This window comes from Bombus affinis, unplaced genomic scaffold (assembly GCF_024516045.1).
Source record: "Bombus affinis isolate iyBomAffi1 unplaced genomic scaffold, iyBomAffi1.2 ctg00000123.1, whole genome shotgun sequence".
Lineage (NCBI taxonomy): Eukaryota > Metazoa > Arthropoda > Insecta > Hymenoptera > Apidae > Bombus > Bombus affinis.
In genome coordinates, this window is record NW_026108855.1 from 287,362 (window position 1) to 313,373 (window position 26,012).

General features: G+C 36.6%; 1 protein-coding gene and 4 long non-coding RNA genes across 5 annotated transcripts; 2 read left to right on the forward strand and 3 right to left on the reverse strand.

Moving 5' to 3' along the window:
* Window positions 1-3,627: 3,627 nt before the first annotated feature.
* Window positions 3,628-8,066, reverse strand: LOC126927501 (uncharacterized). The gene is made up of 2 exons (XR_007715543.1): window positions 6,570-8,066; window positions 3,628-4,154 (listed from the first exon to the last, which is right to left on the reverse strand). It is a non-coding gene; the product is annotated as an uncharacterized LOC126927501 (long non-coding RNA).
* An 8,813-nt stretch (window positions 8,067-16,879) lies between these two features.
* Window positions 16,880-18,489, reverse strand: LOC126927500 (uncharacterized). The gene is made up of 3 exons (XR_007715542.1): window positions 18,057-18,489; window positions 17,420-17,948; window positions 16,880-17,305 (listed from the first exon to the last, which is right to left on the reverse strand). It is a non-coding gene; the product is annotated as an uncharacterized LOC126927500 (long non-coding RNA).
* A 202-nt stretch (window positions 18,490-18,691) lies between these two features.
* LOC126927510 (uncharacterized) lies at window positions 18,692-19,125 on the forward strand. Its single transcript, XR_007715552.1, has 2 exons — window positions 18,692-18,825; window positions 18,981-19,125. It is a non-coding gene; the product is annotated as an uncharacterized LOC126927510 (long non-coding RNA).
* Window positions 19,126-19,182: 57 nt separating this feature from the next.
* Window positions 19,183-21,616, forward strand: LOC126927493 (uncharacterized). Its single transcript, XR_007715534.1, has 3 exons — window positions 19,183-19,304; window positions 19,521-19,880; window positions 19,935-21,616. It is a non-coding gene; the product is annotated as an uncharacterized LOC126927493 (long non-coding RNA).
* A 1,824-nt stretch (window positions 21,617-23,440) lies between these two features.
* Window positions 23,441-25,608, reverse strand: LOC126927485 (katanin p60 ATPase-containing subunit A-like 2). The gene is made up of 6 exons (XM_050743597.1): window positions 25,466-25,608; window positions 25,106-25,355; window positions 24,754-24,922; window positions 24,584-24,696; window positions 24,185-24,387; window positions 23,441-24,027 (listed from the first exon to the last, which is right to left on the reverse strand). Exons 1-6 carry the CDS (start codon window positions 25,549-25,551, stop codon window positions 23,643-23,645), a joined length of 1,206 nt encoding a protein of 401 aa, XP_050599554.1. The 5' UTR covers window positions 25,552-25,608; the 3' UTR covers window positions 23,441-23,642.
* Window positions 25,609-26,012: the final 404 nt, after the last annotated feature.

The window sequence follows — 26,012 nt, forward strand, 5'->3', positions numbered from 1 at the left end:
TGATGACTGCCGACAGGTTTTACCGGGGTTGTCTGCCCCCCAAGCGGAGGAAGAAGGAGGAGGGGTTTTTACTGGGTATGGCAACGACATCCGACCGACTCCCACATAACCCAGTGATGCGGGTCACTGGGCATGCGTAATAGCATTTTCCCCTCCCCACGCAAAAAAAAAAAAAAAAATTATCCCGTGTTAGGTTCAGTCAGCTTAGTCCTACACAAAATTGATCCAATCATGTGAAAACAAATGTATTCTGATTTTTGTCGCAGATATTTCTGGTCTACGCACTCCAGTGCCCGCACAACTGATATTGAAACGCCTGATTTTCCCATATTCTACAGCGACAACATTACCTGATTTTTTACAACCATGAAGGACTCGAAAATACTTGCAATCCTCATCTGTGTGCAAACTATTTTCGTCACTATCGTCCCGTCAGGGGCTGGTAAGTTGATACTGATTAATTATACCATCGAAATTCTATATAATGGCTACAAAAAATATTTGCATCATTACCCTCATTTCTTTTTTTCCCTTTTTCTTTTTCTTTTTTTTCCTTTCTCTTCTTCTTTTTTTTCTTTTTCTTTTTCTTTTTTCTTTTTTACGTGGGGAAAATTCGCTCGGACACGAAGCCACTTCTTAAGTGGCGTGGTAGTGAACATCCAAATTAACTGTTTTTTTTCTTTTTCTTTTTTTTCCTTTCTCTTTTTCTATTTTTTTTCCTTTTTCTTTTTCTTTTTTTTCCTTTCTCTTTTTCTTTTTTTTTCCTTTTTCTTTTTCTTTTTTTTTTACGTGGGGAAAATTCGCTCGGACACGAAGACACTTCATTAGTGGCGTGGTAGTGAACATCCAAATTAATTATTTTTTTTCTTTTTCTTTTGTTATCCTTTCTCTTTTTCTTTTTTTTCTTTTTCTTTTTCTTTTTTCTTTTTTACGTGGGGAGAATTCGCTCGGACACGAAGCCACTTCTTAAGTGGCGTGGTAGTGAACATCCAAATTAACTGTTTTTTTTCTTTTTCTCTTTTTTCCTTTCTCTTTTTCTATTTTTTTTCCTTTTTCTTTTTCTTTTTTTTCCTTTCTCTTTTTCTTTTTTTCCTTTTCTTTTTCTTGTTTTTTTTACGTGGGGGAAATCCGCTCGGACACGAAGCCACTTCTTAAGTGGCGTGGTAGTGAGCATCCAAATTAACTGTTTTTTTTCTTTTTCTTTTTTTTCCTTTCTCTTTTTCTATTTTTTTTCCTTTTTCTTTTTCTTTTTTTCCTATCTCTTTTTCTTTTTTTTCTTTTTTCTTTTTCTTTTTTTTTTACGTGGGGGAAATCCGCTCGGACACGAAGCCACTTCATAAGTGGCGTGGTAGTGAACATCCAAATTAACTGGGGCACTAATTAGCTGAAGCTTCTAGTCAAACCAGGTATCAGTCTTTGTACGCAAAGGCATTCATTACAATCGTTTAAAGTTTGAAGAAACACCGTTACAAATTCGTGATATGAGAGAAAGCGATTCAGAACTCGGATTCATTTGTTGGAACGACGCCGTGGGCAAAAGTACATAAGGGAAAACTTTTTTCCAAGACTAATTGATATTCCTGGAACTCGATAATTCACTAGGTGATTGCTTTAACCGTGCAGAATACATGCATAAATAATTAATCGCTATTAATATTCCATCGACTTTTGAAAATCCCTGATGTGACCTATTTCACGTGATGAGAATACGTGTAAAGTAAGGTTATTGCTTGATTATCTTTAGTCGAATAAATCGAGTGATTCAAATTATAATGCGGAAGAAACTATGTATATTATTTTTTTCAATTTTTATGTATCATTTGGCGGTAGGAAATTTGGTAAGTAAGGTTCACCTTCTTTAATGTCAATGATTTTGAGATATGTTATTAAGCTCCAAATTCTAAGCAATCTTCTATATATGTACATATAATTGTGTATTATATATATATATAACATACGTATAATAGCCAAAGTTCAACTCCCAAGTATACGCAAAGCTTTTATTTTCAATTTATGCGATACCACTATGTTTCATGAATTTATTTGTTAACGGTATTGAAACAAATACCAAGCAGAGGACGAACTATCCGTGAACTGTTTTGCCAACGAGTACGCTTCCAATATTTTCTGTTTGAGAAAACACGATCTAAGGGGGGGGGCAAAGCTTGATAATCTCGAAAGAATACAAGCATCAATTTCAAGCGCTTATAGGGAATCAAGCGGGCTTGTTAAGGTCGTAAGTTGGACAATTATCCCGTGTTAGGTTCAGTCAGCTTAGTCCTACACAAAATTGATCCAATCATGTGAAAACAAATGTATTCTGATTTTTGTCGCACATATTTCTGGTCTACGCACTCCAGTGCCCGCACAACTGATATTGAAACGGCTGATTTTCCCATATTCTACAGCGACAACATTACCTGATTTTTTACAACCATGAAGGACTCGAAAATACTTGCAATCCTCATCTGTTTGCAAACTATTTTCGTCACTATCGTCCCGTCAGGGGCTGGTAAGTTGATACTGATTAATTATACCATCGAAATTCTATATAATGGCTACAAAAAATATTTGCATCATTACCCTCATTTCTTTTTTTTCCCTTTTTCTTTTTCTTTTTTTTCCTTTCTCTTTTTCTTTTTTTTCCTTTTTCTTTTTCTTTTTTTTTTGCGTGGGGAAAATTCGCTCGGACACGAAGACACTTCATTAGTGGCGTGGTAGTGAACATCCAAATTAATTATTTTTTTTCTTTTTCTTTTTTTATCCTTTCTCTTTTTCTTTTTTTTCTTTTTCTTTTTCTTTTTTCCTATCTCTTTTTCTTTTTTTCCTTTTTCTTTTTCTTTTTTTTTTACGTGGAGGAAATCCGCTCGGACACGAAGCCACTTCATAAGTGGCGTGGTAGTGAACATCCAAATTAACTGGGGCACTAATTAGCTGAAGCTTCTAGTCAAACCAGGTATCAGTCTTTGTACGCAAAGGCATTCATTACAATCGTTTAAAGTTTGAAGAAGCACCGTTACAATTTCGTGATATAAGAGAAAGCGATTCAAAACTCGGACTCATTTGTTGGAACGACGCCGTGGGCAAAAGTACATAATGGAAAACTTTCTTCCAAGACCAATTGATAGCGCTGACGTAATTAAAATGTGACGATATTGCCAGCGACGTTTCTCCAAATAGACGACTAACTTATTTACGAATCGCCGTTACACGATTGTCGCTGGTAATACGGTTAGTAATCACTTTATTGAATTTTCGCTTGACGTGACAACGTCGAGTTCCTAGAGAGATTCTTCTCCCTTGTAAAACTATGTTTCTGCAACGACTGTATTTGTTGAATTACCGTTCGTGAACAAGTCCTTCTCTTTATTACGTGTAATAGATTCTTCTTTTTAAGTTTTAAATTACATTGGTAATTTTCTATAATTTATTACTCGAATATGGTAATTTTTTCTTAAAAAGTTTGCTTTTTCTACAATTATTTTACTACAAAACCCATCAAAAACATGATGTATGTATATATACCCTCAAATATTATCGGTTTATTCTCAAGCTATAGTTCAATTTCGGAAATTGCCAATTAAAATCATAAAAAAAAAAACACAGAAAGTTCGTTAAAATATGCGATTTTCCAATCAAGATATAGAATTTATTCGAGTAATATAGATTACAGTAGCGATGGTGACGGCAACGATGAATGGACTGATTCTTCGTGCGAAAATAAATTGGTAGCGGAGAACGATGCATTGTTTCAGGGAATATCGATTTTCAAGCATGGTTTTGAAGTACGTGTGCGCGTGACTAGGTTTGTTAATTAATGCCGCTCCCAGGTTTTCAATATATAAATGTGACACCTACGTATCTTTAAGCTTAAAACAATTGGACTAACAATTTCATTAAATTTAAATCAATATTTATCTTTTTAAACGCAACAATATTTTTAATGACAACTTCACGTGTAAATCAAGTGCATACATATTCGATCGTTCTTGAAAACCTGATTCTCTGCGAAGAGAAAAATCCTTTGAGGTGGCCGTGTTGTGAGTTATAGTTGTGGTAGATAGTAGGCCTGTTCCGCTGTAAGTGTCACTGGGGGCTGTAGATGTCGCTGCCGGGGTACTGCTGATTTTTCGGCTTGTCGAGTGCCGCCACACCTTGAATAAAGATTTGATCTACGTTTTATACGCTACGTTTTACATCCACCTCTTTTCAGATATACCTCTCTATTTAAAATCATAGATCGTCACAATCTATAGGTATTTCCTTGAAAAGGTTAAAGTCGTTCTGTATAAAAGCCAATTCAAAGGGGAAGGAAATTCTGCGAAAAATTCTTTCAGATTACCCTATGTTTTTTATCGTTATATTACTTCTAAATTTTAAAGCACCAAATCACATGGCTGAAATTTTTAAAGTCTTTCTATATCTTCGAGGAAGTAAGATAAGGTTGATAGATAGTCGTTGTTGGTACTTAACCGAGTATGGTCATATAGTCGATTAAATGAAATTTCTATTCTTTCAGATATATATCGTCAAATATATATTATATATCAATGTTAATTGTTATCTGTGTTGGCGTAGTGAATAAACACATTGATGTTCGGTGTTTCAATTATCAGAATTATAATCGATGTTAAATGTATAGAGTGTCAAAAAATTATTTGTTATAGCTGTGGAAGATGGAGATCTGTTAGAGAAAATGGATCATGAAATTGATCTTGAGTATAATTTTCAGATAAAATTTTTTATTGCATCATAAAGTACTCATCACGAGAAACGAAAGTTTCAGAAAACCCCTGGATCGTAAATGATTCGTTCTTTTGAAAAAAGCTGTTTAAAATTTCTTATACTAATCCCTATACTAATTGTGTATACTAATTGTATTTAGTATATTATGTTATAAATAATGGTTAATATAAGTATCAAAACAAATAGACAACAATTAATTAGATAACATCGTAATAACATAATATAATATAATGGGCGTAATCATATACAGTAAAACTTAGAAAATGTGCTCTGGATGAATTCGGTGATAATTATCCTTTGTTCCGTGGTATGTATAGGCAAAAACGAATGGTAGATCGCAGCATAATAGTTTCCAACCATCCACAATTGTTCTAATTCCTCACTCGACGTCTTTCATGTTCATTCATGTAGGAAAAAGTATGTTATCGTTTAATAATAAGCTTTTAAGCGTTTAATAACATCTCGTCGAGTAGAAATTCCACACGAAGCAGTGAGAAAAATAATATTTGAAGAAGATCTATGTTCTCAGCTTCGTCGTGTGCAAGAACTTTGTAGGATAGATTGTATCATGCGATGAAAATTTTATACTTGTAAGTTAAGAAAATTGGAACGAAAATTCACGTTGTCTCAAAGATATCTTGTTTTTGGATAGAAATAGTTACTTTACTAACAACATTCTCAATATTAAGGATATCAACATCTTAGATTTAATTAAAGCCGCTGGAATACGCCAGATATTTCATATCTGACTTAAACATGTACTGCGACGAGCGAAAAAAGTAAACACATAAATATAAAAAACTAATTTTTCAAGTGATCGGTAAAGATTAGGTAACAGTAACTACAAGTTATTATTAACGAAATGTAATAGTTAATTTTCATTAACATTAATAATGTACAAAACATTTTACAAAAATGGACATCTCAAACCACGTTTACAGTTTTACACATTAATTATACTCGTCGAATCAAGGTTTCAACATAGTATTTCGTCCACTAGTACTACTTCACGTTTATTATATCCAATAGAATTAACTACTATTTAGGTAAATTATTTTGTGGAATGGTCAAATAATGCTCTTTTCTCATTATACCTTCGACATTCGCTTTCTACATAAAATCAACGGGCTGTGTTTACACTTTTGCTTGTCACTGCATATCAAGGAAGATTGAAATATAAAGTAATTCGCACAAAAAAGTAGATATTAGTATTGATGTTATTGTATTCCATATTTGACCTTAAAATATGAATAAAATCAGTCTAAGTATTAATGAAATTGCAAACATTTTTTCTAAAAGAACGGAACTTTCCTTTCTAATGAGCACTATATGATGCAATAGAAAAACAATTTGACACTGAAAATTCTGGTCAAGATCAATTTTGCGCTACACTTATTTAACCAATTTTCATCAAATCGAAGGTGTAGAATGGCTTGAAAAAAAAACCGCGATAAATACTTTTTTGACACTTTGTACAAAGGTGTATATCAATGTGTATATCGATACACATACTCTGTATGTGCATATCCGTGGAACATATATCCGTTTTTCGAAGCAAAATGTCATCTACCTGTTCAAAAGAGCAAAGCAAAAACACTACATAGAGGGTTTGTTACTGTTCACACTCTGTATTTCCGTGCGTAAAGTATCCAACCAGATATCCAGGAACAGCTTTCAGGGAACGAGATTGAATATTTGATCGAATATATTTAATATGGCAATGTTACGTATAACAATATACGTATGGAATTTTAAAAGTCACGAGGGTTGCAGCGGACTCAATTTTAATGTACATTAAACATTTTGCTCATTGATGACCTTACCTTAATTTTTTTCTCCTTCCTCACTTTCTTCTCCTATGCGAGTGACACAGCAAGATTGATAGTAACAAGCGATTTCATTAAAACACAATCTCCTTTTCCATTTGATGAACACGATACGAGACGAGGGAATGATTTAGGAACACGACTTTCGAGCGGTTTCAACAACTATTAAGTTTCATTTATAGCAACGAACACTGCCAAAGACGTAATCAATAAGATTCGCGTAGGTGCCGTAGATGACGTAGATGAAAAAACGTAGATCAAACGTAAATGACGAAATTATACATTAATTTATTTTAACGCGTTAAAATTACGCTAATGACAGTTGCTCCATTCTATTTGTTCACATATTTGAGCCCTATATGGAACAAAGTGAACGGAGCATCTGCAAGCGTGTTAACCGGACAACGACGAATTTTCACATCTACTCCACGAAGCTTCACATATATCAATGACCACTGCCGTAGTCATGGTCAAGCGTAGATGACGAAGTTATGTATTGATTCACTTTAACACGTTAAGATTACGCTAGTGACACTTGCGCAGTACTATTTGTTCATATATTTAAGCCCTATATGCAACAAAGTGAACGTAGCATCTGCAAGCGTGTTAGTTGGACAACGACGAATTTCGTTTCGCAAACACGGACACGTGAAACATTTTGAAGTTACGTGGACGCGAGAGTAATTCGTTCCCTTAAATTGCTCAATTTCCATTTCTTTCGCCATGTATATTCGAGTATTGCATTTGAATTGCAGAGCAGTCGGAAGTAACGGCGCACGTCGTTGATATATCGACAGGAACATGAATTCTTTTTTCATAGGATGAATACTTTTTTCATCGAATTATTAAACCGAATCAAGTTTTCAAATCCAATCATTTAATTTCATCGTTTTACATCGAACGTTTCAATCTTTTTTCTTTTAAATACCTTACCTATATTTCATCTCGTTGAATATTCCATATTTTTAATGCTACTACCACTTATTGGTAATTTCAAATATGTAATTATCGTTCTGAAGTTAGAAATTCGAAATAGCATTCGTCAGTATATGATTCTACGTTTTATATAGAGTAATAAAAATGATACAATGAGTTTCGGTAAATAACCAATAAAAATTTTTGTTCCTTTTTCTTTTTCTTTTTTTTTTTTTTTTGGTTTTATGTATCCCAGGTCGAGAATAAACTATGTGCACGTTTTCTCTCGTTTCTTGTATTTTTATGAGGAATTCAGTCTTTTTACGCCACAAGAGTCTCAACGTTTTCGTTTTCACGCCTACGTTACGCTCGTTAAACACGTTCCAACAAGACCATGAATAAGGATAACAGCTTTAATGTTTTCACATGTGTTTATTTATTATTTTAGACCTTAAATATTTTATTTATAAAATCTTTATTTAAACAAGTTACCATTGTCGCTACAATAAATCAATGAATGAAATCAGTTTAAATTTAAAATATCATTTCATAATTTCTCGTCACTTGTATCTAAAAACAAAAAAAACGGTGTACCCACATCGTGCGTAGACGGGAAATTAAAACAGTGGAGCTTAATTGAAACACTGATCATATTCCGCGATTGTAAAACAATAATAGAAAATCGTGTTTCTTTTGAAGGGTATGAAATTGTCAGGAGATTATGCCATAAATGAAATTGGAAACTGGCTGGTCAAAGGGATTAAATTCAATTAAACCGAACTGTGTTATATTGTACAAAGGCTAGAGAACTGCTACCAAATATCTGCTAGTTTAAAGGTGTCCCTTATAAATTATAATTATATTTCAAATTCAATCTCCTAGTAATAAGTAAATTAATATTTTACCTAAAATCTGTGATATAGATAACAAAAATAAATTCTTTACATTATTCGTTAGTTTGCAATATAATTAGAATATTATCTTTATTTTCTGGTGTCTTTGTTATTCTTAAAAGATAAACTGCTTATTTACAAATTTAACACTGCATATGCTATTAATAAATCATTTTATATTTAATTTTGCAACCTTCAGTCATTGTTAAAACTTGTTGACAATACTGTCGGTTAATAGAAATTTCTAAAATCCCCTTATTTCTACTCGATTAAAGGGTATATTGCAGAAACTATGTTAGCTACAGTGTTAGCTACAAATCACCTGTGTCACTCCATTAAACTTATACACAATAGTATTGATTCTTGTTTTAATTTAAAATAAAATATGTTATTGTAGGAATGAAGCAGAATGTTCAAATAATTGAAACAACTTTTTGTCCTATAATTAGTGCCTTTCATTTCAAAAATTAAAAAATTTTTAATCAACGATATTTGGAAGTTTCGATCTAAAATGACCAGGAATTGAAACAGAAAATATTTTTATGCCAATAAATACGTATTCTTCACATATAAAACAAATATGAAAACAAAAATCGATGTATATTAATGAATTTTGAAATGGGGAGGAATTATATGATTATACCCATTCTCTGTTGCGTTTAATTGTTTCAATTGATGTTTCATGAGAATTTTCATCGAATTTTTTAGAGATTTTTTTTTTATTAGAATATTTACGATCAATTCTCGTTGAGAATTTTCAGTAATTAATTTAATTTGGCGTGATACAATGACATGGATCATAATAGTTTTATATTGTTGGTTCTAGTAGAAACTAAGGATTTAATCTAGAGGCTATTTTCTTTTTAGTCTGCGGATCTGGTCCGTCGTGTCCAGTAGTTGGGTGACTAGTGGGTTGTGGTGGTTGTTGACTCTTGTGTTATATCTGCTTCTGGACTTGTGTATTTCATCTTTGACTGTAGGTATCTTGAGGTCACGGTGGATTGTTTCGTTGGTAAGATACCAGGGTGCATTTGATAGGGATCTTAGCGTTTTCGATTGGAAGCGTTGGAGTATTTCAATGTTGGAATTACTTGCTGTTCCCCATAGTTGGATTCCGTAGGTCCAGACAGGTTTTATTACGGCCTTCTAGAGGGCTATTTTGTTCTGTATGTTTAGCTTGGAGCGTCGGCCCGTGAGCCAATAGAATTTTCTTAGTTTTTCCTTTAGTTGCTTTGTTTTTTCTGAGATATGTTTTTTCCAAGTTAGTCTCCTGTCCAGGGTCATGCCCAGGTATCTTACGGAGTCCTTGCTTGGGATTATTGTGTTGTTAATGGTGACCTGGGGGCAGGTTTGTTTTCGGAGCGTGAAGGTTACATGAGAGGATTTTTTTCGTTTATTTTGAAGCCTCATTTTTCGAACCACTTTTCCATGGAGTCGAGACTTCGCTGGAGAGTGGATGAGGCAATTGCCGGGTCTGCGTGGGTAGCTAATAGTGCTGTGTCGTCGGCAAATGTTGCTATTGTTACCTCGTTTGATATAGGTAAGTCGGCAGTGTAGATGGAGAACAGTAGGGGTCCGAGGACACTACCTTGGGGTATGTCGGATTCTATTGGGAATGTTGCGGAAGTGGCGCCTAGGCATTTAACTATGAATTGTCTGTTGGTTAGGTAGGATTTTAAGATGGTGTAGTATGGGTGGGGTAGGATCTTTTTAAGCTTGTAGAGTAGCCCTTCATGCCATACTTTGTCGAATGCCTGTTGGATGTCTAGGAATACCGCTGAGCAGTATTTTTTCTTTTCAAGGGTTTGGCTGATCATGTGGGTTATGCGGTGGATTTGCTCTACTGTTGAGTGTTGTTTTCGGAAGCCGAATTGGTGATCTGGGAGTGTTTTCAATTCTTCTAGGAGTGGAAGGAGACGATTCGTGAGCATCCTCTCGAATAGTTTAGACAGTGTAGGTAAAAGACTGATTGGGCGATAGGAGCTGGTTTCATATATTGGTTTACCGGGTTTAGGGATGAGGGTGATCAGTGAGATTTTCCACGCCTGAGGAAAGTATTCAAGGCGGAAGATAGCGTTAAAGATTGATGCGATGAGTGCAATCCCTTTTATGGGAAGTTCCTTGATTGCTTTATTGTCTATTAGGTCGTGACCTGCTGCTTTCTTGGGGTTTAGGCGACTGATTGCTTCTATGATCTCTGAAGAAGTGAAGGGTTCAATAGGAGGGGACATTTGGAAGGGAGTGTGCAGATATTCGGTAACGTCCGCTGCAGCTATGGAGGAATGGGGTTGGAATACTTCAGTCAAGTGTTTGGCAAATAGGTTGGCTTTTTCTATAGGGCTACGCGCCCATCCACCCTGCGGACGGCGGATTGGAGGTATTATTTGTGGGAGGCGCGTGAGTTTCCTGGAGGCCTTCCATAGTGAGTAGTTGGAGTCGGCTGTGGGGGACAAGCTGACGAGATATTTGTGAAAACGGTCATTATTGTAGTTTTTTATAGTTTTGGATAATTTTCTAGTTGCGTTGTTTAGTTTGCGTTTGTCCTCCGGTGTTCTATGGGTCTGCCATATCCTTCTTAGTCTACGTTTTTCTGCTATTTTTTTTAATATGTACTGGGGGTATTCGTGATTGCCGATGGAGGTTTTTGCCGGTGTGGAGAAGCGGATAGCGTTTATTATGCTCGTGTTTAGGTATTCCGTGGCTGCTTCGATTTCTTCATTGGTTTTTAGTGAAGTTGAGGCTGAAGTTGTGTGTGTAAAGACTTCTCTAAAGAGCTGCCAGTTGGTGTGTTGGTTATGTATGGAGCCATTAGGTGTATTCTCGATGATAGTTGAACTGACTGTTACTATCACGGGGGAATGATCAGAGGAGAGATCAGCCGAGGAATTGATTTGGACGTGTCTTGACGAGATATTTTTAGTTATGAGGAAATCAAGGAGATCGGGTATTTTGTTTGTGTCGGTGGGCCAGTGTGTAGGTTCGTATGTGGTAAGGTAGTTGAGGTTGTTGGTTATTACGCTGTTGAGGAGGTTTTTGCCTCTTACTGTAACCAGTCTGCTGCCCCATTGGGTGTGTTTGGCGTTGTAGTCTCCTCCAGCTATGAATCTATTGCCCAGGGTGTCCAGGAAGTCGTCAAAGTCTTCTTTGGCGATGGAGCGTCTGGGAGGGCAGTATACAGCTGAAGTGGTGATTGTACCATGACAGTCTTCTATTGCTACGTTTGTTGCTTGGAGGTAGTCTTTCTGGAATGGTGGAAGTTCGTAGTGCTTAATGTTTGATTCGATTATGATTCCGGTGCCGCCGTGGGCCTTTCCGCTGGGGTGTTGGGTGTGGTAGAAGTTGTAGCCGTGTATTTTGAGGTAGTTTTTATCGGTGAAGTGGGTTTCGGATATGAGCATCACATCGATTTGCTGTTGTTTTAAGAATAGTTCTAGTTCAAATTTGTGCTGAGCTAGACCGTTGGCGTTCCGCAAAGCTATGCGTCTTGGTTTTATTTTGCTTCTGTGCGTATGAATTTGTCCATGAAGAGTGTGAGTAGTGACAGCAAGTTGTTAATTTGCTCTGATTGTTTCTCTATTAGCTTTTCAAGCCTAGAGACGTTGTCTGTATCAGGTGATTTGGGGGCACTATTTTGAGGAGGATCCCTGTGGCTATTTGGTATATTTTGAGTGCCTTGTACCGCTTGGGCATAGGAGGTTGAGGGAGTGGTGAATTTGGTAGGGCTGGGTGTTTGATTGGTTGGGGAGATTGGGGTAAAGATGAATTTCGGTGAGCTGGGTATTTGGTAGGTTACCTCTTTTGTTCTAAGTTTGGGGTACTTGTTTGAGTACAGTGTTTTGTAGGCTGAGCAGCCTTTGTAGTTGGCAGGATGGTCACCTTGACAGTGGATGCACTTCGCTGGGATTTCTGGTGATTTACTGCACTGGTCGGTGGGGTGTGTACCTGCACATTTGACGCAGCGGAAGATATGGTTGCAGTATTTCTGCGTGTGCCCGTATCTTTGGCACCTCTTGCATTGCACTATCTCCTTTTTGATTTGCGGTGGTTCGAATTTTACTATAGCGTTCATTAGGCGACTGATGTTGTAGATTTCCTTATTGTTGGGTTTCTGTTTTAAATCGATAAAAAATAGGGATAACGGTTTTTTCGAGACTCTATGCCTTATGTTGCTGACATTGATGACTTCGTGGCCGAGTTTCGATAGTTCTAGGGCGGCTAGCACCCTTCCCTAACCACCAACATGGAAATTGACCAATTAACAGTAACGCCAATTTCCCTCACTTTCCGAACGAAGGCTTTTTTCCACGAATCCGATGATTTCGGGCCCTTAGGCACACCCATCATAGTTTTCCTCGACAGCGTTACCATGAACAGTTTGCTGGTGAGTGCCGAGGCGTGCAAACGTGTGTCCAGTGCCCTGCGAAGTCCACAAAACAGCACGTGACCATCCAGTTGCTGCTGAGTGCCGAGACGTGTGTCCAGTGCCCTGTGAAATTCACAAAACTCCACGTGACGCTCATCTGTCGAAAGCAAATCCAACAAACCTAGCTAAGGGTTAACAGCCTCTCGACTAGTTCTTTCACACTGAATTAACTAGCTCGATGATGGCTCTATCATTCCAAACAGGCTCTCCGGAGCTAAATTATAACACCGCCGTTTTTCCTCCCCCGTGGCAAGGGGGCAACACATCTATCCTGGTAAACGACCATCACTCGAAAAAACGCAAGCTGGAACCAAGCAAGACAAATGTGAATAAGAGTCAAACTAAACCACCAGCCAGCCAGGTGACCACCTTCAATAGATTCTCAATACTGGAGTCTACGGAAAACTCCATGAATACAACCGAGAAGGTAAATAATCTCCATACTCAAAGAATTCCCCCTCCTCCACCAATATTCATTGACGACGTAATCGACATACAGTCAATGATAAGGACCATTGAAAAAGATATCAGCAAAGAGGACTACAAGTTAAAAATTAACAACAACCACGTGAAAATTCTGCTGACCCACCCAGACGCCTGTAGAAAGTTAACTAAGTTGCTAAAAACGTTAAACGCTAAATTCCACACATATCAGCTCAAAGAAGAAAGACCTTTTCGTGTGGTGCTACGCAACATCCACCACTCAGTCGACCTAGATGAACTAAAGTACAAACTTCAAAATCTTGGCCATGAGGTAACAAACATAAGCAACATTAAACATAGAATCTCAAGATACCCACTATCACTATTCTTCATAGATTTAAAACAAAAAGGGAACAACAAAGAAATTTACAACGTCAACCGGCTGATGAACTCCATAGTTAAGTTCGAACCACCTCTTGTAAAGAAAGAAATAGTACAATGTAAAAGGTGCCAAAGGTACGGCCACACGCAGAAATACTGCAACCATAACTTCCGGTGCGTAAAATGTGCAAGTAATCACCCCACTGACCAATACACTAAATCCCCCGAAACCCCCGCTAAGTGCATCCACTGTCAAGGAGAGCATCCTGCGAACTACAAAGGATGCTCAGCATATAAAACACTACATAATATTAAGTATCCAAAACTGAGACCCAAGGACATAACCATACAAGAACCTAGACCCCAAAGCTCACCTCACCATCAGTATCCCACGCGCAGGCAACACAAGGAAACGTAAACAACTCGAAAACCCACAGTGTACACACAGAAAATAGAATTCTCACCCCACAAAACACAAACAACTTCACCAGACTCGAAAAACTTATCGAGAAGCAAACTGAGCAAATTAACAACTTGCTGTCACTACTCACACTCTTCATGGACAAATTCATACGCACAGAAGCAAAATAAAACCAAGACGCATAGCTCTGCGGAACGCCAACGGTCTAGCTCAGCACAAATTTGAACTAGAACTATTCTTAAAACAACAGCAAATCGATGTGATGCTCATATCCGAAACCCACTTCACCGATAAAAACTACCTCAAAATACACGGCTACAACTTCTACCACACCCAACACCCCAGCGGAAAGGCCCACGGCGGCACCGGAATCATAATCGAATCAAACATTAAGCACTACGAACTTCCACCATTCCAGAAAGACTACCTCCAAGCAACAAACGTAGCAATAGAAGACTGTCATGGTACAATCACCACTTCAGCTGTATACTGCCCTCCCAGACGCTCCATCGCCAAAGAAGACTTTGACGACTTCCTGGACACCCTGGGCAATAGATTCATAGCTGGAGGAGACTACAACGCCAAACACACCCAATGGGGCAGCAGACTGGTTACAGTAAGAGGCAAAAACCTCCTCAACAGCGTAATAACCAACAACCTCAACTACCTTACCACATACGAACCTACACACTGGCCCACCGACACAAACAAAATACCCGATCTCCTTGATTTCCTCATAACTAAAAATATCTCGTCAAGACACGTCCAAATCAATTCCTCGGCTGATCTCTCCTCTGATCATTCCCCCGTGATAGTAACAGTCAGTTCAACTATCATCGAGAATACACCTAATGGCTCCATACATAACCAACACACCAACTGGCAGCTCTTTAGAGAAGTCTTTACACACACAACTTCAGCCTCAACTTCACTAAAAACCAATGAAGAAATCGAAGCAGCCACGGAATACCTAAACACGAGCATAATAAACGCTATCCGCTTCTCCACACCGGCAAAAACCTCCATCGGCAATCACGAATACCCCCAGTACATATTAAAAAAAATAGCAGAAAAACGTAGACTAAGAAGGATATGGCAGACCCATAGAACACCGGAGGACAAACGCAAACTAAACAACGCAACTAGAAAATTATCCAAAACTATAAAAAACTACAATAATGACCGTTTTCACAAATATCTCGTCAGCTTGTCCCCCACAGCCGACTCCAACTACTCACTATGGAAGGCCTCCAGGAAACTCACGCGCCTCCCACAAATAATACCTCCAATCCGCCGTCCGCAGGGTGGATGGGCGCGTAGCCCTATAGAAAAAGCCAACCTATTTGCCAAACACTTGACTGAAGTATTTCAACCCCATTCCTCCATAGCTGCAGCGGACGTTACCGAATATCTGCACACTCCCTTCCAAATGTCCCCTCCTATTGAACCCTTCACTTCTTCAGAGATCATAGAAGCAATCAGTCGCCTAAACCCCAAGAAAGCAGCAGGTCACGACCTAATAGACAATAAAGCAATCAAGGAACTTCCCATAAAAAGGAATTGCACTCATCGCATCAATCTTTAACGCTATCTTCCGCCTTGAACACTTTCCACAGGCGTGGAAAATCTCACTGATCACCCTCATCCCTAAACCCGGTAAACCAATATATGAAACCAGCTCCTATCGCCCAATCAGTCTTTTACCTACACTGTCTAAACTATTCGAGAGGATGCTCACGAATCGTCTCCTTCCACTCCTAGAAGAATTGAAAACACTCCCAGATCATCAATTCGGCTTCCGAAAACAACACTCAACAGTAGAGCAAATCCACCGCATAACCCACATGATCAGCCAAACCCTTGAAAAGAAAAAATACTGCTCAGCGGTATTCCTAGACATCCAACAGGCATTCGACAAAGTATGGCATGGAGGGCTACTCTACAAGCTTAAAAAGATCCTACCCCACCCATACTATTCCATCTTAAAATCCTACCTAACCAACAGACAATTCATAGTTAAATGCCTAGGCGCCACTTCCGCAACATTCCCAATAGAATCCGGCATACCCCAAGGTAGTGTCCTCGGACCCCTACTGTTCTCCATCCACACTGCCGACTTACCTATATCAAACGAGGTAACAATAGCAACATTTGCCGACGACACAGCACTATTAGCTACCCACGCAGACCTGGCAATTGCCTCATCCACTCTCCAGCAAAGTCTCGACTCCATGGAAAAGTGGTTCGAAAAATGAGGCTTCAAAATAAACGAAAAAAATCCTCTCATGTAACCTTCACGCTCCGAAAACAAACCTGCCCCCAGGTCACCATTAACAACACAATAATCCCAAGCAAGGACTCCGTAAGATACCTGGGCATGACCCTGGACAGGAGGCTAACTTGGAAAAAACATATCTCAGAAAAAACAAAGCAACTAAAGGAAAAACTAAGAAAATTCTATTGGCTCACGGGCCGACGCTCCAAGCTAAACATACAGAACAAAATAACCCTCTACAAGGCCGTAATAAAACCTGTCTGGACCTACGGAATCCAACTATGGGGAACAGCAAGTAATTCCAACATTGAAATACTCCAACGCTTCCAATCGAAAACGCTAAGATCCCTATCAAATGCACCCTGGTATCTTACCAATGAAACAATCCACCGTGACCTCAAGATACCTACAGTCAAAGATGAAATACACAAGTCCAGAAGCAGATATGACACAAGAGTCAACAACCACCACAACCCACTAGTCACCCAACTACTGGACACGACGGACCGATCTACATTTATCATATTTTATATAAAATTAGAAGGGACCTTTAAAAAATTGCATGCAACAACACACTTACAGGTACTCTTGAATTAGTTTTTCTACATGTCTGATTATGTCTTTATATGTGTATGTCAATTCAAATTTATTTTCTTAAAAGTCCCTTAATGAAAAACTAACACTTCATACTAACTTAGAACTTTTGAGTTCTTAGAATATTCTGATTTAGTCACTGGCTGTACCATAAATTCATTTACAGATATTATATTTCCACCAAGAGCTAGGTTTATTATGAGCCTTCCTGTATCATCATCGAATCCTTCTATTTGACCATAATTATTACCTTGTTTTCCAGCTATAATTTTCACAAATGTTCCTTTCTCGATTTTAACTTCTTCCTCTTCTTTTTTGGAATCTGTATTTTTCTTCTGCAATGCTACTTTGTCTGCTCCAAGACCCATACCTTTTGGTCGTAATTCTGGTATGACAGCTGCTACTAATCTGTAATAGTTAGAATAAACGATTGTGAAATAAAAAATGATGTTCTCTGTTTACTTTCCAATAAGTGATGTATTAAACACATATAATTAATTTAATCTAGAATAAAATTCATACTTTTCATTTCAACCAATTCCCTTTCCTGGTTGCCATCCCATTCCCTGTAACATTGCTACACCAAAAGCATCAATAGGAATTTTTTCATAATCTTGTAACGTAGACTGAAGAATAAAAAACAATATTTATAATATGCAAATGTAATACATCTGTGCATTGCACATCAATATGTTGATAACGTACCTGTTCTTTGCCTCTTAATGATTCATCTTCTACTAAAGGTAAAGTTAAATCATTTGTTTTAGTTTCATGTTCATTCTTTGACTTAAGTTCCTCAATGATTTCTTCCGCCGCTTGCTCTTCTAAAGTAACAACTTTATTTTCACTATCTTCAACTGGCTCTTTCTTTATTGATATTATTGGCGATGTTTTTCCATTAGATAGCTTTGATTTTGCCTCGTTAACACTAGCGTCTCCTACCTTTTCCTTATCTGCCTTCGGAAGGAAAATGTCTGCATCTATTTTATTAACAATTCTATCATGCCAGGTTTTTGAACCTAGTAATGGAATAATTAGAGATTCATCTTTTCTTTCTTCCTCATTGAAATAAAAAATTGTTTTCAAATATATATATTCCGCTATTGGTGATTTTTATAGGTTAGGTTGAGGTTATATGTTTCTTGATTATAAATTTTACTTTTTGAACTCACCCTATTACTTTAATACCTTTTTCATTAAGGCATTCAATGTAATCAACTTTCTTTTTTTCTTGTGGAATAGCATTTTTTCTTAATAGATTTCTTAATAGATTTTGCAAAACCGAAGGAAATCTTCTTTCCTTCTTCTGCTGGTTTGTTTGTTATTTTAACACTGACTTATAGATCAATACACATGTATATACTAGACATAAAGATTGATGTCACTTGAAACTATGTACATGAATCTAATATCTTATTATACTTTATTAATCTACTCACAATTACTTGCACATTACTAAAATTTCATTCCGACAATATATCAAGCGCCTGAATAAGTGACATTAAAGTAAACATATATGAGAGAGGAAATAAGAAGAACTGACGCCTATGGTTTTCTATGTTACAGAGCTAGTGCTGCACCATACGGCCAAATGCCGAAAGTGGCTAGGATATCCCAGAGAGAGTAGTGCTGCACCATGCAGTCAAATGCCGAAGGTGGCTTATGCTAGTATATATCTGTCTATACGTTTCAATCAGAAAATCGATATTATGTGTTCATGTGAAAGTTCACATTTCCTTAGGAGCTGTATTTTGATAGATTTAAGCTTCTAATGGAGCATTTTAAACGTATAGAGTATACTATGAAGTAGAGTGCGGATCATTTTATATTCATAGAAAATTTGAATGTATGGAAATGTACCAAATGCTCATGATATGCAAAAATATGCAAAATATTCAAAGTAAACCAATCATCAAAAAGTTTAAAAGGTGAAACAAATTTCTTTAATAACACCTAGATTAATTTTTATTTGTTAACGATCTACATTCTACTACGCTTTTAATTCTACCCTAGTTTATGCACCATAGCGCATGACAGCGCTATTATGTCCTTTACAATTTATTCAAGATCATTCTATTTTCAGATCAGACTCTCTATTTTTCTTTTTGCATCCTGCAAATTACCGTATAGTGATGTAAAACGAAAGCTATTGCTCGTTAAAATTTGACGTACTTTTGTTTTCATGAAAATATACATATGTTGAATTAAATAAACTAAACTATTGATAATCACATTGAAAGTATATATATTTATATATAACTTAGATTTCACAGATTTGGATTCGATATTGAAGTACTTCTTATGTATTAACGAAGAAGATAAAACATACTAATACAAGCATAATTCAACTGAGCGATTATGATAATGTTAATGCGCATCTCCGAACGTGCAGAGGATAAATGAGCAGGTAAGTTGCTCCCATCACTTTCTCCTTTGTTTCATGCAACTGTAACTCTTAGAATGTAATGTATAAATGTATATAACTATCCTTAACCGCATTGACGAAATGATGATAGACACAATTACTTGTTTGTCAGTTGAAGATCTTTTCTTTCCTCTTACTACATATTTATGTACTCTTAACTTGTCTTTTTAGCAATACTATCGCTCGTTTGTTCTACAGTTTTCAGAATTCTACCTTTTAGCGTTCTACACACGATCGGAGCGTAAATGTGCCCGTAGTCTGCCTGTTCCTATAAGCTACTTTAAACGATCATCTTTGATTGTGTTGGCTCGTAGATCATAGAGGAAGCCATTTACCTATCTTTCGGAACAAGAACTACAGTTAAAAACAGCGACCAATTGAGAACGGTAGTTAAGTCCGCGAGTAGAGGGGTGAGCGTGTTTTAGCGGCGACAACAGCACACGGTATGCAGATACGAAGCCGGGGTAAACCGGCAAGCCGTAGTTCACGGACCGTAGTAAGCGTGGTAACTCTGAACAGTCAACGACATTTGAAAGCCGGCCGCGCTCTGGAATTCAGGTAAATTTACCTCTTTTTCGTCTTAAATTTTCATTGACATTTCTCTGCTTATAGATTATTATACGGTTAGAAATGACATATTTTTGGAGATATCGAGGAATGGTACTTTTAAGTAATTTTGATTTTCATCACTCATAAATTGAACCGAGGAAATTCCATCAATTTATTTACCGGCTGTTAAAAAGTTTTAATGAAATGGGACAAATGGTAATTAGTTGCGAAAATAAGGACAGTTGTGCCAGAGTTACAGTGTTTGCCTTTAATTTCAATTAACTGTACAGCCTGAACGTGGAGATTTTGTTCCTATGTAAATGATGAGATATACGACACACTGGACTGGTTTCTCGATAGTTAACATCTAAATGGTTAAATTAGGGAATGCTTTAACAAAGTTGATTCAAACATTTGATGAAAAACCCATAATTTACCTTTCTTAGAAATAGTCTTATACTCTTACATATCTTTTATACATTTTTCTTATATATAGAAATCTAACATTTATCAAATATGTGACAATTTCTACTGCAATCAAACATCTTATTTACTCTACGTAATGAAGCTAAGTTTAATTAACTTTCCTCAGTATCTTACATCACCAGTCACGCTCTCGATCCCGCTAGCTAGGCAATAAATCATCAAAAGTCGAGTTACAATTACGTTCTTATCCTACTTCAGAGCCCCTCACCTATCCGTTATCCAATTTCCTCTTCGAAATCCCATCGTGAAACCGACAATTAACTACTGTTCATCAGCATACGTACAGTTGACGGAATCGACATAATGAGACAGCGGAGTTAAATGTTAAAAAGTTTGCATATTTTATAATTTGAATGGCGTAAGGGAAAATAAGATGTTTGATTCGCCTAAGATCGTTTCATCCTGTATGGCACCAACATTTCATAAAATATTATATAACACAATTTGGAAAACAGGGTTGAGAATCATAGTGGTGTAAGTTAGGCCATTGCCAGTTTTCATCAAATAATCTTCTGTGTTTATTACCGTAAAAATAGATTACATCTGTTCAAACCGTGGAAACAGAAATGGTAGAGAATAAAGTTACGACTTAATCGGTTCTGAAACCAAAGGGAAGATATGTTTTAGAGTAAAAATGAATTCAAACATTCGGAATTACGACTTAAACCACTATGACATTGAATTTGTCGTATGAAACCTACGCGTTGGGGAACGTGTTGAGGATGTCCCGAAACGTAGTTACAAATTAAGACAGGTCCGCGAGGCTAACTGTAAAAGAGCGAGCGTAACTGTGCGGAGTCGATGTTAACGGAGAAGATCTTCCTGCCGAAGATTTGTTCCGCTATGTCTAGACGTTCTATCCTTTGTTTCCTCGTTGCATTTTTTTACTTTCATTATATCGCCACGAACAATGTTGCTCGTCGTGCTCTTAACCGTGCAACAGTCGGACAAAAACCCGTTCTACCTCGTATATAGCGTTCTGTTCGACACGGTCCACGAACTTACGGACAGATTTTTCGCGATTAAAAGAACAAGATAAGACAATTTCACGGTGATCTCATTGTTGTATATGTATACGGAAGTCCCATGGTTGTCGAAGTTTGTGCAGTAATTCTTCTTTCTCTTTCTCTTTTAATTATCGTTTTTTGCAGAAGAATGACCGTGGTGTAGAACATGATTGATGTTGATGGTGTAGTAATGGGCGGTGATGCTTCAAACGTATATAATACACTTGAGTTGTATCAAGCATGTTTTTACAACTTTGAGTCGGTTTTACGTGTTCTCATGTTATTGTAACGATTAAGTTACCATAAATATAGCAGTTTTCCCAATGGATCCACGCGTCGAGAGAAGCCATATCACGTAAAACATACATTTCCGTATAATGTTGTACAAATAACAGTCTAAGAAGAGTAAACACTCTTTATTACGATCATACATGTATATTGAAAATATAGCGATCGTTGCAACGTTATGAAAAATTATTGCAATGAAAAATTTTGACGGTGGATACGTATCGTTAGCAGATGATTCACAAGTTTCGAATCGTCTGACGGTACTGGTGCGTTGAACTTTCAGTGGTTGCGCGCGTACGCGTGTCGAGTCGAATTCTAGTTCGATTTCGCTATGGTAAATGTAATCGAGTGAACAATCGCGCTACCGGGTCTACGCGTATTCCGGAACTCGGCGCATAATGCCGCGGAAACGGGCATTACAGGTCATTCAGAAGTTACGTCTCATAAATTAAAATACATAGAAGAATGGCAATTACATTCTCCTTTTTATTATTTATATTCTATTATTAGAACACGTATCATTTTTCAAAATTTTCCTTGCAATCTACAATTGTTTATGTTATCTTCCTATTGATCATCGACTTTGTCATTTGCATGTCTCATTTTCCTCGTGTTCGGCATTTCAATATCAGGGAACGAATTTGTATCTTCTACATGAAATCATCTCTTTAATTTCAGATAGACGAATATGCGGCTGCTTCTGTTCCAAATATCTCCGTTACTGTGCCTGTTGACGGAAATCGGCGCGGCTGGGATCGGTAAAGCATGGCAGATCCTGCCATACGCGACCGATTCCTGGAATCACCCATCATGGCCACGGCTCGACTCTTCCGCGTTCGAAGTTCGCAGCGTGAGCGGGATTGGTCATCTCAATCCCTTGTTTAATTGTTGATTTTTTTAAATCTTTGTTTATTAATTCCAGATTTTTTACATATTTTTTTTTTACATGATTTTCTTCCAGAATAAACGCTGAATTCTGATTGTAGGGTGGTACAGGCAAAAGTACCGATACGCGACGGTACGACATAGCCATGCATTATTACATTTTCTTTCTTTTTTTTTTTTTTTAAGATTATTATTGTAACTTAAATTTAAGCCGCTGTTACGCTGTGCTTATGTGCGATATTTTAATTTATGTCCTGAAAGCCTGGACGCAAAAACAGGACAGTTCGTTAGCGTAGGAGGGAACTTCTTCGTTAGACTGAACTCTGTTGATTGACTATTGAAAGCGCAAAGCGTAATAAGTTATAGTAATTCTTTTGCACGAGATTAAATAATTCAAGAGCGTTATTTTTTAGTATTGATTATTTATTTTAAACATTGAAATTTACAATAAACATTTAGAATTTACAACAGAATTTGGCTAATAATTCAGTTGTATGAGAAAAATTTCAAGACAATTATCGATACATAATCCGACATCGCATTTTCTGCATTCTCTTATTTTTCTCACAAACAACACATTTTCTTCTCGATAATTAGATGCGACTGTCCTCGAAACAGGTAGACAATTATAACGAGACATTATTGGCATTTGCTTACTGCCGTTACTAAGGAATACATTCATATTTATCTCACATAAATGTAATAGTATTACTTCTACTTGATCGGAAAAATCGACAAACGCGTATATCTGTCCTTAGGCCATGCGGAATACTTGCAAAAAACGCATATATGTGTTCTGAGTCTACACCCATAGCTTTCGCCCGGCGCATATACGCGCCCATACATGCGTTAATAAGATAAGAGGAAATAAAAGACAGATTATCGATAAAATACACTAACACATATGTAATACGTGGATATATTACCACTCAGATTACACATATTATATATTATAAGGGAATACGTATACCACGTATACATATATGTAGAACGAACATTTCAAACTTGTTTATAGCGCGTGCGCACACATACATGCACGCACACGAACAATTTTTCGAACGATAATTATATTAATGATATATATTATGATAACCATTTATATTTTTTAAAATATGTTCTTATGGCATACATATTTATTCCACGCTTTATATCTATCCACATCCGTGACTGTAGGTGACATTGTTTTTAACAATTTTGCTATTATTTCATAATTCTTTAATTCATATTTCAAAGTCGTAACAGATGTTTCTTTTTTTTCAAGTTTTTCCCACATTGGACTTATTTCTAGCAGCCATGCTTGCTTACAAAGCAATTTTATATCCGCGCAAGAATATTTTTCAGTAGATTTTATTATGTGGTTTACAATATCCATATTCTCTAATAACTGGTTGCTAAGGTATAATTTGAACATATCGAGTCGAGTAACTTCATTTGGTAATGATACGTATATTTTCTTTTCGAGGCGTCTGTGTAAAGCTGCATCAATGTCCCTAATAATATATTTACAATAAATATTATTGTTCTGTTATATTAATAATAACGAAGGAATATTCCGAACAACACAATAATTAAGATTAAGATAATGAATAATTATGATATTAAGATATTTTCTACTTAGAAAACATTGAAATAGCGTGATATACATACCAAGGGCAATTAGTTGCAGCCAAAAGAACTACATTAGAATTTTCGTTAGATACTAATCCATCCAATCTAGAAAGAAGTTCTGATCTGAATCTCTTTGCAGGTTCAGACAATGTACAGTTTACTCCTCTATTTGTGCCTATCCAGTCAATCTCGTCGATAAAAATAATTGTAGGCGAATAATTATAGGCAAGTTCAAATAAAACCTGTTCAGTTTAACAAATGTATTTATTATTTATTAAATATTATATTCAAAATTCCTTAAATTCATTGTTTCATCACGAACGTAATATCATTTCGTTTTCCAAACAACTATTCTATTTATATATGAATGACGACAAATAAAAACAAATCTTTTTAAACCTAGAATCTCTTCTTCATAGACAAAGGAAATCAACTTACACGGATATACTTCTCGGAATCGCCTCTCCATTTGCTCACCAATGAGCTGGCCGTTATGTTAAAAAAGGTGCATTGGCATTCTGTTGCGACTGCCTTCGCCAACATCGTCTTCCCTATTTCGTAATTGATTGTAAACATGTACGGGAATGAAAGAAATACGAGTATCTTACCTGTACCAGGTGGTCCGTATAGCAGAATACCTTTCCAGGGAGAAAATGGGCCATTAAAAAAGATAGGGTACTTAAGGGGATACACAATGGCCTCCTTAATAGCAGATTTACATTCCTCTAGGCCTACAATGTTGTCCCAATATACATTTAATTTTGTCAGTATGATTTCCTGCGACAATACAAAGATGAAATGGCGCATAATCTCCGTATTAATTTCCGTAAGTGTTATGTAATTCGTTATTTAAAGCTTTACTGAAATCCCTGCGTCATTGATATACAGTGGATTGTTTATCGATAGGTATTTTATTTTTAAAAAGCTTTACAATACGTATATTAATCGAAAATAACTTACGCATGAAATGTCTTCAGCAATCTTCCGCAATTCCGGATTGTCTATATAAAGCTTCCGAGCCCGTTGCGATATCTTTGATTGCGTGGATTGTTCCATTGAGACGTTAAATAGCTCTTCTGATGAAGCTCCATCGCTTTCATTGGCGAAAATTGGTGTCACTGTCATTGCGAGATTAATATCATCCGTAGCGTCACCCGTCATCTTCTGTTGTACATTCCTCCCTTTCACAGACTCACTTCTCGTTTCTTTGCTAACAGATTTGACACGTTTTACTACTTCTTCGAAGATTGAATGATATTGTAATCGATACGTTGAATACGTTGAGAACGTTGAATAGTGTTAAATAATTTAAATTCTTACACTTTGTTCGCATTTGTCATTTCCCTCGTCTTTATTTCCTTTTCAGTTATTTTCTTGCACAATATAGGATATTTTTGGAATTTCATCTTGTAATAATTTTCATATTCTGTAAGAATAATTTCCAAATCGACGTTGTCGCAGACTCGATATTTCCGAGGTAGACGAGCTTCCCGGATTAATACATCGCTAATGTCTACATATCTAAAAAATATAATTTTTAATTCATTGAACAAATTTTATGCTATGAGTACACACTATACGATAATCATCAATTAACTGTTTTATTTCTAGGTAAGACAGACAAAAAGAATGTACTGTCTATTTATTATTATATAAATCCTCGGCGATAATATTTTGCCTTCTGCTTTTTAATTTCCAATTTTTAAAGTTTGAATTTATATATATTTTCATTTATAACTAGTTAATCTACGTTATCGATTGAGTTATTCTATAACTACTGAGTTACCGATGTCGATTTTCAAATTTTGGTTCCTTCCCCTCTTTCCGCACTAATTTCTATTTCGATTGGTCACCGATATTATTCGAA

Coding starts and splice junctions, on each gene's coding strand:
- LOC126927485 (XM_050743597.1), bottom strand. CDS start 25,551: ATGAAATTCCAAAAATATCCTATATTGTGCAAGAAAATAACTGAAAAG. Junction 24,923..25,105: donor TTGCTGAAGACATTTCATGC/GTAAGTTATTTT, acceptor GTATTGTCGCAG/GAAATCATACTGACAAAATT. Junction 24,697..24,753: donor ATACGGACCACCTGGTACAG/GTAAGATACTCG, acceptor ATTACGAAATAG/GGAAGACGATGTTGGCGAAG.